Source organism: Dermacentor silvarum, chromosome 11 (assembly GCF_013339745.2).
Source record: "Dermacentor silvarum isolate Dsil-2018 chromosome 11, BIME_Dsil_1.4, whole genome shotgun sequence".
Lineage (NCBI taxonomy): Eukaryota > Metazoa > Arthropoda > Arachnida > Ixodida > Ixodidae > Dermacentor > Dermacentor silvarum.
Window position 1 is genome coordinate 46,353,445 of NC_051164.1, and position 13,700 is coordinate 46,367,144.

At 49.2% G+C, this 13,700-nt stretch overlaps 1 protein-coding gene across 8 annotated transcripts in view; it reads left to right on the forward strand.

Moving 5' to 3' along the window:
* The first annotated feature begins 11,962 nt into the window (after positions 1–11,962).
* Positions 11,963–13,700, forward strand: part of LOC119434082 (uncharacterized) — a 191,307-nt gene continuing 189,569 nt past the window's right edge. For 4 of the 8 annotated variants that reach the window (XR_007464224.1, XR_007464222.1, XR_007464225.1 and 1 more), the window contains exon 1: positions 12,005–12,083. Coding sequence is in view for 3 of the 8 variants with exons in the window: in XM_049658516.1 (XP_049514473.1) it covers positions 12,048–12,083 (36 nt within the window). In the remaining 5 variants the exon portion in view is untranslated. Of the gene's footprint in view, positions 12,084–13,700 lie in introns of all 8 variants that reach the window. The other 4 variants (XM_049658516.1, XM_049658518.1, XM_049658517.1 and 1 more) reach the window with 2 other exon arrangements.

Here is a 13,700-nt window from a genome sequence, read left to right on the forward strand (position 1 = left end):
AGTCACGGTAAGCAAGCGGCTCGTGCTCGCGCTCGACACGTGCTCGTCCCACTGCTCCCGCGTTCGTCGCCGTGGTCGCCTTCCACAGCTGGCTGCGTTTCCGCTCATCATTCCAGAGTAAAATTTCACTTCTCTTCGGTCGTCGTAATGGGGAGGCAGCGTTTGCGCGGTTATGAGCCATTGCTAAAGGCAGTATGACCCCATTAGCGCTGCATCACTGCATGCTTCGCACCTTCCCAGGTTTCACGTTAGTAGAGCTGCGTTTCGCTCAATGGGTCATTTGACACTTACGCATAAAATTTAATTAACCGCTCAAACCGAGCCCACGACCTAACTCGAGCTAACTGTAATAACTAATAAAAACTAAAACAGTAAAAAAAAAGGCATCTATAATGACCAAATTTGTTGTCCAACTTCGCCTCCGCGCGCGGGTGCCGAGGAGGAGAGCGCCATCTGGAAAGTGTTTTTGCGACGAAGCAACCATGGCGCGCCGCTGTATGAAGTGTAGAAATGCTGGAAAAGGCGTTTGTGTTTGAGTTTCGGCGTAAGAAAATGATGTTTTCTCGTATATTCAAAATTAGAATCCGACGCTATCACGTCTGTAGGTTGTGGTTAAGTCGTACTTTAGGATTTGGATTTAGGATTTAGGCGTTGCCGAAAACGGCTGAAGGCCGTGTTGATGATACGGAAGGTATGGCGTACAGATGTAAACGTGAGGCGCCATCGTGAACGTCAAGGTCTTTAATACAGGTTACAGCTTGCACAAATCCTAAGGTCTCACCGCGCAGCATGGTCACTGGATACCGGCGCGGATTACAGATGGGTATCAAAGCGGATTCAGATCTAAGAGTGTGGACGGCGAACGCAAGAAATAAGTCCTTGGGATGAGCAAACATGTCAGATGGCGAAAACGCCGCATTTGAGTCTGGCACGGCACCACGCGACAAGGTCACAAGCACTGACGTCTCCGCAGGTAACTCAGTATCATCATCACCGAAAACTTTGCGAACACTGAGCTCGGCGCTCACCGATGGCAAATCACACAGTGCCGAAAGCGCCACTTGCGCGCGAGAACCATCGATGATGGCACTATGACGCGACAGGAAGTGTCCCACCCGAGGATGAAATCATGAGAACAGGCAGGAAACACAAAAAACTCGATGATGTACAAAGCGTCTTGGATGACCACACGGGCGGTGCATAGAGCTGTAGGATGAATGTGTTGCGCGATAGCAGTGCAGAGTGTCATGCCAGATAAAGAGGTCGTGACTTTTTTCCGCTTGCGAAAAAGATTTTCATGTATGACGGAAACGGCGGCCCCGGTATCCACAAGCGCTCGTGCGGATGCTCCCTCAACATGGACGTCAATGACATTCTGCGGTGAAAATAGAGGCCTTAGAAAGTTCGAGGAGTTTGCAGTCCTTGGCTCCGGAACTGCCCTAATCAGTTTCCCTCGGCAGGAGGCCACCGACAACGCATAGGTGACAGTGACCGTCGACGTGGAGGAGGAGAACAGCGACTGTCTGAATGGCAGTCGCGATCGAAGGGTCTCAGCGGCAAGTCAGCGGCATCTCTGCAACGTATCTCTGCGGCGTGTTGCGGCGCGTAGCGGAACTGGTCGAAGGTGCCATGGTTCGAGGATATGTTGCGATGACAAAAGCGAACAACGTGACCAGCAGTGCCCCAGGCGAAGCAAATAGGCCTGTTATTTGACGTGCGCCACGTGTCGGCTCGACGAAGAAGCTGGGGTGCCTGTCATAGAACGGGAGTAAGAGGAATCCGGTGCATTGGGGGTGGGACGGGATATGACAATGGGAGTGGCCTTGCAACCGCGGCAGCGTAGTTGAGCGGTGTAGGAGTGACGCGCGATGGATAGTCGGCATGAGAGAGCGGTGCCGCTGGAGATGTGAATAGCGGTGGGTAGTCGGCATAGGAGAGCGGTGCCGCCACAGGAGCTGGCGGGCGAACGGCGGGAAGTGCGTCAGATATTTGGTCACGGATGGCTTCTTGCACGGCCGCCATCAGTGTTGGTGCAGGCTCTTGGCTGTTAGGGAGCAGCGACAGCTGGTGGGCCACTTCCTCGCTAATGAAATCCTTCAGCTGAAGGACGAGAGCAGAAGGATCGGTATGGCCAGAGGCTACTGCAATGACCGAGAAGTAGTCAGCCTGTGGCACGTTTTGGCGGGCGATGTACGTTGTCGCCGCAATTCGCCGAAACTCTGACGTAGGTTGAACACTATACGGCGACAGTGGTCAGACTTTTGGCAAGCAGCATATGAAAGGCGTCGTCCTCGATACTCGTTAGAATATGTTTGATATTCTCATCCTCCGTCATCGTTGGTGACTGTTGCCGGAGCCTCTGATATAAATAGGCACTTGGTACCGCAGCTAAACGTCGCCTCCCATCCCTCCCCCTCCCCCCCAAGGCCTTTCGCTCGTCGGAAGAAGGCACGTTTTCTCTACATATATGGTGATTGTAAAGGAGGATAGAGACGCCTACTTCTGCAGCCCTTAAGGGAGCACCGCGCAGAACGCGCGTTTGTTCTCCGCCATGCGTTCACTCCCCGTGAAAGCGCGCGTCCCTCGCGCCCTTTCACTCGCACATACAGCGTTCGGGGCGCGGCGACGATTTCATCTCCATTGACGTCATACGGAACCTCACGGCGACGGCGACGACGACGCCGACGGCAGAAATCTGCTTTGGAGTGTCCATATAATTGCTATCGCAATAAAACAGTCGTAAAACTGTGAATGACGAAACGGACATTATTGGGCGGATCTGCGCCCACAAAAGTAAGTTGCACTCAAAGCACAACGATAGCGGCGAACATAATAAACGATCGTCTGAATCTGATCAGCGGCGAAACGTGCCGGCTTTTATACGTGAGTCTTCGAAGGTTCCAGGATAATCTCTGGTGCCCGCGTGTCTTCCAGAATGTACAACGCAATTCGCGTCGCTCGTATACAATCGGATTACATAAGCGTCGGTGACCAGGGACGACGGATAGAAGCATCGGTAACGTTCGAGAAACTTCCGATACATGCAGGCGCGTCCTGCGCCCGAGCGATAACGTTTAACGTTTGTTAGCCGGTGAAAAGTGGTCTCCGATGAAAGATAAATACGTACACTCGGCCACAAAATATTGCGGGGCACGCGAGCGCGTGGCGAATCGGCCATCCTCGCCTACTGGCGCCGCACCCCTGGTGTCGAGACCGACACTTGCGCGCATGCGCGTCCCTCCGTGATTGCAAGTGTGCATGTTTCTGCGCTTCTTACTTGCGCGCCGGCAATGTCACAATGCAGCCGCGAGGGGCCCTTCTTGCGATAGGCGCTGTGGCTCAAATCCCTATATAAGAAAAGTACCGCCATCCTTTGATAAACGCCGCTTCTCTCTCTCCTGTATCTCCGATTGGACGATGATAGCGCGCGCTTTTCACTTATTTATATTTTCTTTTTTTGCGCCTCAGAGCCATGTTGAAAGTCCTCTGCGCAGCCGCAGTCGCCGGAGGCGGCGGCGGCACACGCCCGGCCCGAAAGCTTCAACGTGGACTTTCTAGGTGCGCCACCATCGACTTGGCTTTCGCAAGCAAAAAGTAAAGAAAAAAGCAAGCGCTGTAGGAGAGGAGGCGGCGGAGGAAAGAGTAGATGGCGGTACTTTTCTTATGGAGAATTCCATTGGGAGAACAGGAGCAGGGCGCCGCGCAGTGCGGAGTCGGTAGACAGCGCAGTGAGAGCAGGGACACTCGACCCGCCACTGGAATACGGCGTGCATTCGGAGAGCAGGTGGGAGGGGGACGTGTGAGGAGAAATGTACCATGTGACCAAAGCAATCGACGTCCCACCATTCTCGGCAGGAGAGCGGCAAAACACGCGTGATCGTCTTGTAATCTGTCGGGCGTAACGCTGTCACCGTTTGCGGCCACGTACTACATAGTTTTGTGCAGCGCAGACGCATCCCACAACGTTTCCGCCTGCGAAGATCATCTGAAACTGCAACTTGAATCTGAAGTTGAGCTCCAGCAGCTTTCGCTGCTGTCACCGTCGAGCGTCTCGAGCACTTCAGCAAGGCGAAGACGCTTTGCTGCCGCTGTCCCCCGCGCATCCAACGAGAAGCAAGGAACGAGAAGCAACATTAGAACAGTGGGTGGGTAAAAGCATTGCGTCCAACGTTGTTACAGCTTCCCGGCCATGCACCAAGCGAAAAGGAGTGAAGCCGGTAGTTTCTTGGACGGCAGTATTATACGCAAACGTAACATATGGGAGAACGTCGTCTAGGGTTCTTGTGGTCGACGTCAACATACATGGAAATCATATCAGCGATCGTTTTGTTTAGCCTTGCTGTGAGCCCATTCATCTGGGGATGGTAAGCAGTACCTTTGCGGTGAACTGTACCACTGAGATGCATGATATCTTCTGTGAGCTGCGCTGTGGAAGCTGTGCCCCGGTCGGTTATAACCACTGTCGGAGCACCGTGGCGGAGTACGATGCCATGTACAAAGAAGGTCGCAATATCATTCGCAGTGCCTCGTGGGAGAACTCGGGTTTCAACGTAACGTGTAAGGTAGTCTGTGGCAACAGCAATCTAACGGTTACCAGCCCTCGACTTTGGGCATGGTCCGAGCAAATCTATGCCAACTTGCTGAAAAGGGATCCGTGGAGGATCAACGGGATGGAGAAGTCCAGCGGGACGCACGGGTGGTGTTTTGCGTCTCTGGCAGTCGCGGCATGTCTTTACATATTGCTTTACGTCACGGCGAAGGTTAGGCCAGAAGTACTTTTGGCGTATGCGTGAAAACGTCCGTGCGAATCCCAAGTGGCCCGAAGATGGCTCGTCATGAGAGGCCCGCAGGATGTCGTCACGTAGTGCGGATGGCACTACAAGGAGGCAGGCGGTTGCGGTCGAGTGAAAGCCCAATTTGTAGAGGACGCCATCGCGAAGAAAATACGATAACGTTCGGACGAACATACGAGGCGGCTCTGGTAGACGGTTCTCAAGGTAGTCGATGAGAGGCCGAAGTGCTGAATCATCGCGGTTGCGGTCGAGTGAAAGCCCAATTTGTAGAGGACGCCATCACGGAGAAAATACGATAACGTTCGGACGAACATACGAGGCGTCTCTGGTAAACGGTTCTCAAGGTAGTCGATGAGAGGCCGAAGTGCTGAATCATCGCGCTGTTGCTTGCTGATGCCTTACACTGTGAAAATGGAAAGAAATGCGTCCTCTTCATCAACATCGAATGGCGACGGTTGAAGTGGAGCACGCGACAGCAGTCGGCGTCAGTGTGTTTACGCCCGGACTTGAACACTATCGTCATCTCGTATTCTTGCAAGCGAAGACTCCAGCGTGCAAGACGGCCAGAGGGATCCTTCAGATTGGCGAGCCAGCACAATGAATGGTGATCTGTCACAACTCGAAACGATCGGCCGTGCAAATATGGGCGGAACTTAGCAATTGCCCACACAACAGCCAAGCATTCCTTCTCCGTAGTGGAATAGTTCCTTTCAGCTGGAGACAAAGTGCGGCTTGCGTACGCAATGACACGCTCGGCTTCATCTTGCTACTGTACGAGGACGGCACCAAGGCCAACGTTGCTGGCATCCGTGTGCAACTCGGTGTCCCTGTCTTCGTGAAAGTGTCCTAGAACTGGAGCTGTTTGCAGAAGTTTCGGGAGTTCACAGAAGGCCTCTTGTTGGTCCTGCTCCCAGACAAACGGAACATTATCCTTTGTTAACCGCTGCAGAGGTTCGGCTATCCTTGAAAAGTTAGCTACGAAGCGTCTATAATATGCGCAAAACCCCTTTCGTATCGTATCGAGAAGAGTAACACAAACGCGATCGAGGGATTACATATATTTTATGTGCATATATTTTATTCAACGGCCCTGAGCCTGCCGTAGAAGCCGACCTGCCGTCGACCTTTCGCGCAGGGCCCGATGCTGTTTCTGGTAGGCAAGCCGTACACCACCTGGGCCGAGCTCTTCGCGGCTCTCGTGGCCATGAAGCACGACGAGAAGCTGCCCGCGTTCTCCGTGAGCGACATCACGCTCGAGCAGATCTACGTCGGCCTCTCGCGGCGCCAGATCCTCTTCTCGGGTGCGAGGACGGACACGAAGTTAAGCGACATGCCGTCAAGCATCGACAGCACCGCGGGACCCTGCGAGGGCAACAGGAAGAGAAAATAAAAATGGTCGATTTGTGAACGTCGTTCCTGTCTGTATCTGCGTTCATTCCGTCGGTGTTCCTTCAGCGCCCTTCTACCTTCAAAATGGCCCTTCTTTAGGGCTACTCCTACCACCGGGATTGCCTGTTTAGTAGACGCTAAATGCAATTATTGGGTCATGCCGAAGGGATGGAATAGTGTCTTGTGGTCGATGTATGCCCCTGTTGCATGTGCACCTTCAACTGCCTTTGAGTTGAACGGCAATCTACTTGGAGTTAGACGGGACTTCCGCGTTCACTTCAGTTAAGCGCACGCGACCACGTGATAGAGAAGCATCTGCAGATGACAAAGATTTCTCAATTATTTTTCTGACAATTATAATCAAGTAGGTATATTTTAAAAAAGTGTACAAATCATTGCATTCTGCCGGTGCTAAAATATGGGACCGAAACTTGGAGGTTAACAAGTTAAGGACCGCACAATGAGCGATGGAACGAGAAATGTTAGGCCTAACGTTAAGAGACAGGAAGAGAGTGGTGTGGATTAGAGAGCAAACAGGGTTAGCCGATATTCTAGTTGACATTAAGAGGAAGAAATGGAGCTGGGCAGGCCATGTAATGCGTAGGATGGATAACCGGTACACTATTAGAGTTACAGAATGGATGCCAAGAGAAGGAAAGCGCAGTCGAGGACGGCAGAAAGCTGGGTGGGGTGATGAAGTTAGGAAATTTGCAGGCGCAAGTTGGAATACGGCAGTGCAAGACAGGGATAATTGGAGATCACAGGCAGAGGCCTTAGTCCTGCAGTGTACATAAATATAGGCTGATGATGATGAGGTATATTTTGGCAATCATTGCTGTTTATTCAATTTTACTGCGGAGTTTTTTTAAAGTTTGTTAAATACTAACAGCCAGATAAATTGACAGGAAAATCCGAAGCCTATCCGCGGGTTTCCTTGTTTAGAACCTTTTTTCTTTTTTTTCGAAATGTCCGCGCTAGTTTTTGCGATGTGCACGGCACGCCGGCTTGTATATGTGTGGGTCGCGAACGATAAGTGTGCAAACAGCTTGGCGGGCGCAGGAGAAGCAACTTGCATACACCACGATGCCCACACTCGCACGACTAGAGGCAGCCATCTTGGCAGTTGACTTGCTTTAACAGGGATCGCCGATCTCAGGAGATGTCTACTGCCGTTCTGATGTCAATAGCGATTGGAGCAGCCGTGTAACACCGCTCAACTGCGATCGACTCAAAGACCGTTCAACTCAACGGCAGTTGAAAGTGTAGCAGGGGTATTACGGTTCTGAATGTCCGTGACACATACCCACAGAAAGTGATGGATGGACGGACGGACGGACGAACGCAAAACTTTAATGAAATCTATGAGGTACGCGACTCAGCACGCTGCGGGCCGCTCCCACGTTGGGACAGTCAGGCCATGCCCGACCGCCGCATCGTGGGTCCTCTGGACAGCCCATAGTTGCGCCCCGGCATTGGGGCTCTTGATAGCGGAGGGTCACTTGTTCTAATTGATGCTGGCGAGCATAAAGTTAACAAATGCTTGTTACAACTATTATGTGCAATAATAAACACAATGCGAAAAGAAACCTAAAAGACAAAGTGCCCATGTGAATTTGTAGATATGATGAGGGCGCCAAGGTGCGGCACTCAAATATTCCAGCGGGAAGAAACGAAACTTGAATGTATCTGTTATTGCAAAATGTGAAGTTAATGCATTGTTTTTGCCCGGTTGTCCCTCAAGTTAAGTTTGTTTTGGAAAATAAAATTTAAATTGAATTTAGTAACATTATTCGGCTCTGCAGGACTAAGGCGCTGGACAGCGAATTCCAGTTATCCCGTTCTCATTCCAATTTTGTCAACACCTTTGCGCTGGTTTTACTTAACCTTTAAAAAACAAAACGTAGATTTTTTGCCACCGATACCGGCGACACAAGTGGTCCAATAGAGCGAATACATCCTATTTGTCTACGAAGCAGCCGTAAACATCCGGCGGGGGGCCAGGGTTAGAATTAGAGGTCGACCGATCACGCAGGATAAACATCGGAGCTGTCGTTACAAAACAAGCCAATATGTCGTTTTCGACTAATGCCTCTCCAAGGCCTTCATTCTTTTTAGAATGATTCCGGTTCCCTCAAAACTGTTATTGTGTTTTGTAGATACATTAAGTGACGTATAAATGTGTTGCGAATTTCGCAGCTAGGTTCTGCGCATAAGCTTAAAACCCGAGTACTGGAAAGCAGCAACTTCAGGGATTCCGAGCACCATTCGCTTTTATATCATGAGCTGGAAATATTGCTCGTGCGCGGCGACGATAATTTCGGAGCCTATTTAGTTGTGTCATTAAGCTCGAGAAAGTTTGCAGGCTCAGTCTGTCATCGTTTCCTTCAAGCGCGCCTTCAATCTAAAAAAAGAAAAGAAAGAAAGAAAGTTAAAATCATGCATAGTGCACTCCTTTTATCGTTCACATCCCGCAATGTTTCGACTTTGAAACATGCAAAGTTATACCCCTGTCACACGGCACATGTAATGGCATTCGCAGCAAATGAGATTACGTGTTATAAACATTTCTGTTGCTTCTACATGGGCATAGTGAATGACATTCACTGCTAATGGCATTCGCCCATTGAATCAGTTTCCCGAACTCATTCACGCGCGACTTGTGTACTCTCGACGACAGGGGCTTGGAAAAAATTACAAAATAGATAAGTTAAAACAAAGTGTAATATATTTTCAAATAACCATCCAATGTTTACCTTCGTATTGTTAGCAATACAGTGAAAAGATGTAAACAAGAAGCACGATTTGCAGGGTTTCGTTATCATAGCAGCCTGCCGATAAACATTGCAATCATTTGCGAATGCCATTTTGCTTACCCGTGTAGACTGGGAACCCAAGACGGCAATGACATTCGGTATGAATATCATTTAGTGCAAATCACATTACATGTGCCGTGTGACAGGGGTATTAGTAGGCTATAATCCTAAAAATTCCTTTACGTGTGTAGTAAGACATTCCGACAAATTTTTATCTCGCAGATTTCCTCTCATGACGATAGGCAGGCAAAATATAGGCAACTCAGACTCGCATAATATGTCCAGTAATTTTTTTTCTTTTTTTTTCGTTCGCAGAGCTTAATCCTCATTCGGTCGGACGGAGTCTAAGCGAACCTGAGTTGCCTTTTCAATTTTCCGACCTATGCTCATGACACGTGGTCCCGTGGGGCGTGACCACTCGGCGTCGAGCGCAACAATAACCCGAATATTGAGTCTTCTTTCGTTGCTAGTCTGTAGATAATCATTTTAGTTTTATGCTCACAATTCTTTTTATATTTGCCATTTTACATTGCCTGCCGGTAGTCCGGAATGTTAATGTAGACGCTGGCTGTAAACAGGTTGTCTCAAATCAACAAGGCACGCTGGTTCAATGCTTTATTTCCGTAGTCGTCCTCGTTCTCGTGTTACTTGCGGCACACCATTTCAGAAGAAGGACAGGGCACAAAATTTCACTGTCCCACAACAGCGGCGATGAATCAGTGGCTATGACATTCGGGTAATGAAGACGTGGCTTCGAGTGACGGCTGCGACTCCCGCGTTTCGATGCTCACGGAATGCAATAACGCTCGTATACCGTTCATTGGGGGCACGGCCCACATTTAACATCTCTAAGTGCTAAACCTCTGCTATATCTTGGGACCTGTTTGTTCGTTTACACGTCTTTCTTCACATTTTTGTCTTTAAAGGGCTGCGGTGAATTGGTGCGAGAAATGGTGGAGGTGAAAAGGAAAAAAGAGACAGTGGTGACAGTGGTGACAGGGGAGAGTTAATTATCTACATCATCGGGTCTAATGCTTTCGCTGGCACACCCGAGATGAAGAAGCCTGGTACCAGTGGCTGCCTCAGGCTCATCCGAGAATTCATACAATCACCGCCATAGCTCGTTGGCGATCGCAGCGCTGCTGTATCTAGGTAGTGCCCAGGCCTGGAGGGAGGTCGGTCGCCATTCTGCTGGGAGTGAAGCAAGGGCCCTTTGCCTGTTGCCAGAATACAGCGGGCAGTCCCAGATTAAATGTTCGAGGTCCGCCCGGGTGTTTCAGGGGCTGCAGGTACCCGCATGCGAACGTTCCAGGCCACGAGGGACTTCCTTTCTGAGAAAACGCTGCACGAGGAAGGGAGTAAGGAAAGTTCCACAGTCTGTACCTGCCGGAGCAGAACCTGCTGCCGACGAGTAGCAGCCTATAAGGGAAGGGGAGGAATGTCCATGGGGTTGGATGTAGTGAGGAGATAGCTGCGCCGGTGTCGTTTGGCCTCGGCTATTGCTTTCATGGGATCGTACCACTGACTGTGCAGTTCCGTGTCCTCAGGTAGCTTTAGACCAGCGCGTAGGGTCTTGCCTTGAACAGCTTGGCAACACTTTAGCAGGAGCAGTGACAAATGTTCTTGTTGCACTTATACTGGACGACGCTCAATCATCTACCTGCTGAATTCAAATTTTATCATTGCTTGCGGATGTACGGAAGTTGGTCAGATTTGTGTCTCTGTTTGTCGCAGTCCTAGTTCTTTAGACTCCATTACAAGGAACGTGTCACCATGAGCGTGATGGGACTGATCAAGCACTCTCCCAAAAATTTGCATTTTTACTAGCATACTGTTGCCGCTATTGCTTTCTAATTAATAGATATTTTTAAGGGGCTCCTAAGTAGCCTTGGACATTTTGAGGAATACTTGAATAAACAGGCCCATCTTGTAAAGAATATTGCGACGACCATTTTAGACGAACTTGCCAGCGCTGGGCGTCATGGCAAAAAAAAAAAAAAGAAAAGGAAAAAGAAACTATCGTCTGCTTCTCGCCGAGATTTACAGGTCTCTTCCTTGCCCAGTGAAGCTTGCAGGGTCACGCGTTTGACGTCACCATGATAAAAGCTGCCTATTGGCCGGTCGACGACGGGTGAGATGAGAGCGCGTATACGCAAAAAAGTTCTGCATTCTCTGATGAGACGTGGGCTCGCCCATTGTGCACCAATGATCTATCCGTCAAGCTTCCGTTTAGTAGGCGTAGCACGAAGGTTCATCGTAGGCGGACATTGGGGTGTCCTTCCTTAGAACCACAGGAAGTTGTGCTAGTAATCAACAAATCTGGTAATTAGCCTTCTCCAAATTCTCGTTAGACGCCCCAGCGTCTCCTGGCACCGCTGGTTGTAGAGGGCGACCCATTGTGCGTGTGTGTGCGTGAGAGAGAGAGAGAGAGTGCAAGTGAAACTAAGCTTCTCAAAGACGTATCCAAATGTTCACTAATTCGGATGACGTCGTCCGGATGTGCGTCAGCCCATCGAAAGCCCGGAAATGCGGCATTTCCTAGCTGTTGCCAGGCGATGCAGACATCAACAAAAACTTTCGCAATCAAATGGAATTCTAGACATGCCAAACGTTCCTTCCAGAGAAACTCGAATCTCACACTTCACTTCTCATCGTCTTCCATACAGAGCCGAAAAACCCGTTAGAACGCAATAAAGACGTTTTCTAACTATGAAACCTTGTACTTGAAGCACTCGATCTTATTTTGGACAATACGGTAGCTTGTACTTCTAACCCCAAGAACCCAGCTTGTCCCGGAGTAAGAGAAATATGACGGATAGGGTCGCAGTTTTCATTCCGTTCTGCATCGTTCTATCTCACGAAGCGTTCCCCCCTGCGTGGCCTAGCTGACAAACGCCTGCTAGATCCACGACTAGCCAGTTTCAACGAAAATTCGGTCTTTCGTCTGGCAACTATAATCGGTGACGTCAGTCGTCACGAGACCTAAGGTTCAGTCTCTATCTTCGCTTCGTTGGAGCCGGTTATCGCGACACGGCACCGCAGTCCCCGCACGATGTTCACGACGCTCGCGGCTTTCCTGATTATCCAGGTAAGCTGATTTGATTATAGTCATCAGTACCGTAACAGGAACCGTTTCTGTTGCCGCGCCCGTAGAACTTGAGACGGCATGGCGCAGTTCAAATCAGCTGGAACATGTTTACTCTTGAAATACTGTTTGGTTTCCTAAAGAGTAAACACATATGCGTCAAAAATAATGCGATCTATCCGACGACGCGGGACAGATACAGGGCAAAGAGTAAACGGATTGTTGCAACTTTTCAGAAAGGTGACTGCAGCTCCTAATTTCTGGGCTTCATTGTTCGTACTACAGTTTCTACTGTGTATCGGATTATTTGTTCACACACATGTGGTTTGGGATTCATCGAAAAGATGAACGCTCGAGCTATTAAAGCCTTGCAATTAGGTTAGAAACCTGTAGACGTGTCTTTGGCGCCATAGTGGTAATACGGATTAGAGGACGGATAAGGTCACACTATCCATCCTAAGGTCACACTCAGTAGGAAATACTTGGGTCAGTATGATTTCATTCGATTTATTGAACGATCGAAAAGAGTCTCGGAAACCTCTTGCTTGGATGGATGTTAGCCATGTTATGGAACTGAATCGTTTTTCGGGTCGGTTCGGCTTTAGCTGTAACGGATGAAAGCTATTTAAATCGGTTCACATGGCTTAATAACTAAGGATAATTAAAAATTTCTGAAAATGACCTTTTTCAGCCCGACCCGCGAATATTTTTTGAGCGAAAGATTATTAATTTCCGCCTTTGCATGGCGCTGACCGATGTATTTCTGGTATGTTTAATATTAGGCACGAAATTGAATACACTGTGAGTCGAGACCTGCAGGTGTAGTGCGATTTCTTTTGAAAGGCTACAGTGCGCTACAACTGCAATTTCATGTAGTTGACCCTGTAAACTCTCTTACATCTGCATTCACCTTACCCGTTGAAGTTGAGGGACTAAAATATTAGAGTTCAGCCACTACACCGGCCTGTGTGAAAGTCGTTGCTCACACAAAGGATGTTCTGTTATCGAGAGCCTGCAACAGATTTGTAACGGCGCACCCCCGCAACTACCGTTATTTCAAAAGGCCGAACCATGAGCACTATAACATATTTTTTTTTGTGTGAGTGTATTAATTGACGAGCCTGTCACGTTACGGGATTTTGCACCGTTTTTTTACTTCGAATTCGAAATGCAGGCACCGACGTTGCTTTGTTTTATTTAAGAAAAAGTAATTCTGGGGCTTTGCGCGCCAAAATTACAATCAGATTTGGAGAACATTGTAGCGGTGGGACTCTGGCTTAATCTTAAACATCTGGGGGTTGTTTAATGTGCACCTAAATCTAAGTACTATCGGTGTCAAATGAAACGCGAACAGCGGAGCGCGTGTCCGAAGCATAACTAAAGGTGTATTGCGCGCCGCCGGGTCATCCCCATTGTCAGGCGCGCAGCTCCGGTTTGACTGCACCGCGCGATAACGTTCCCCCGATAGTGCGATATTTTCGTTTCTGTTCTAGTTATCTTTTGCTTGAAAGTGACAAAAGAAATATCAAAGAACACGGAAGCTAAGATATGGCAGCATAGGGCGAATATTATCCCACAGTGCGGCAACACACGATGCATCCGATAATTAATTGGTGATAA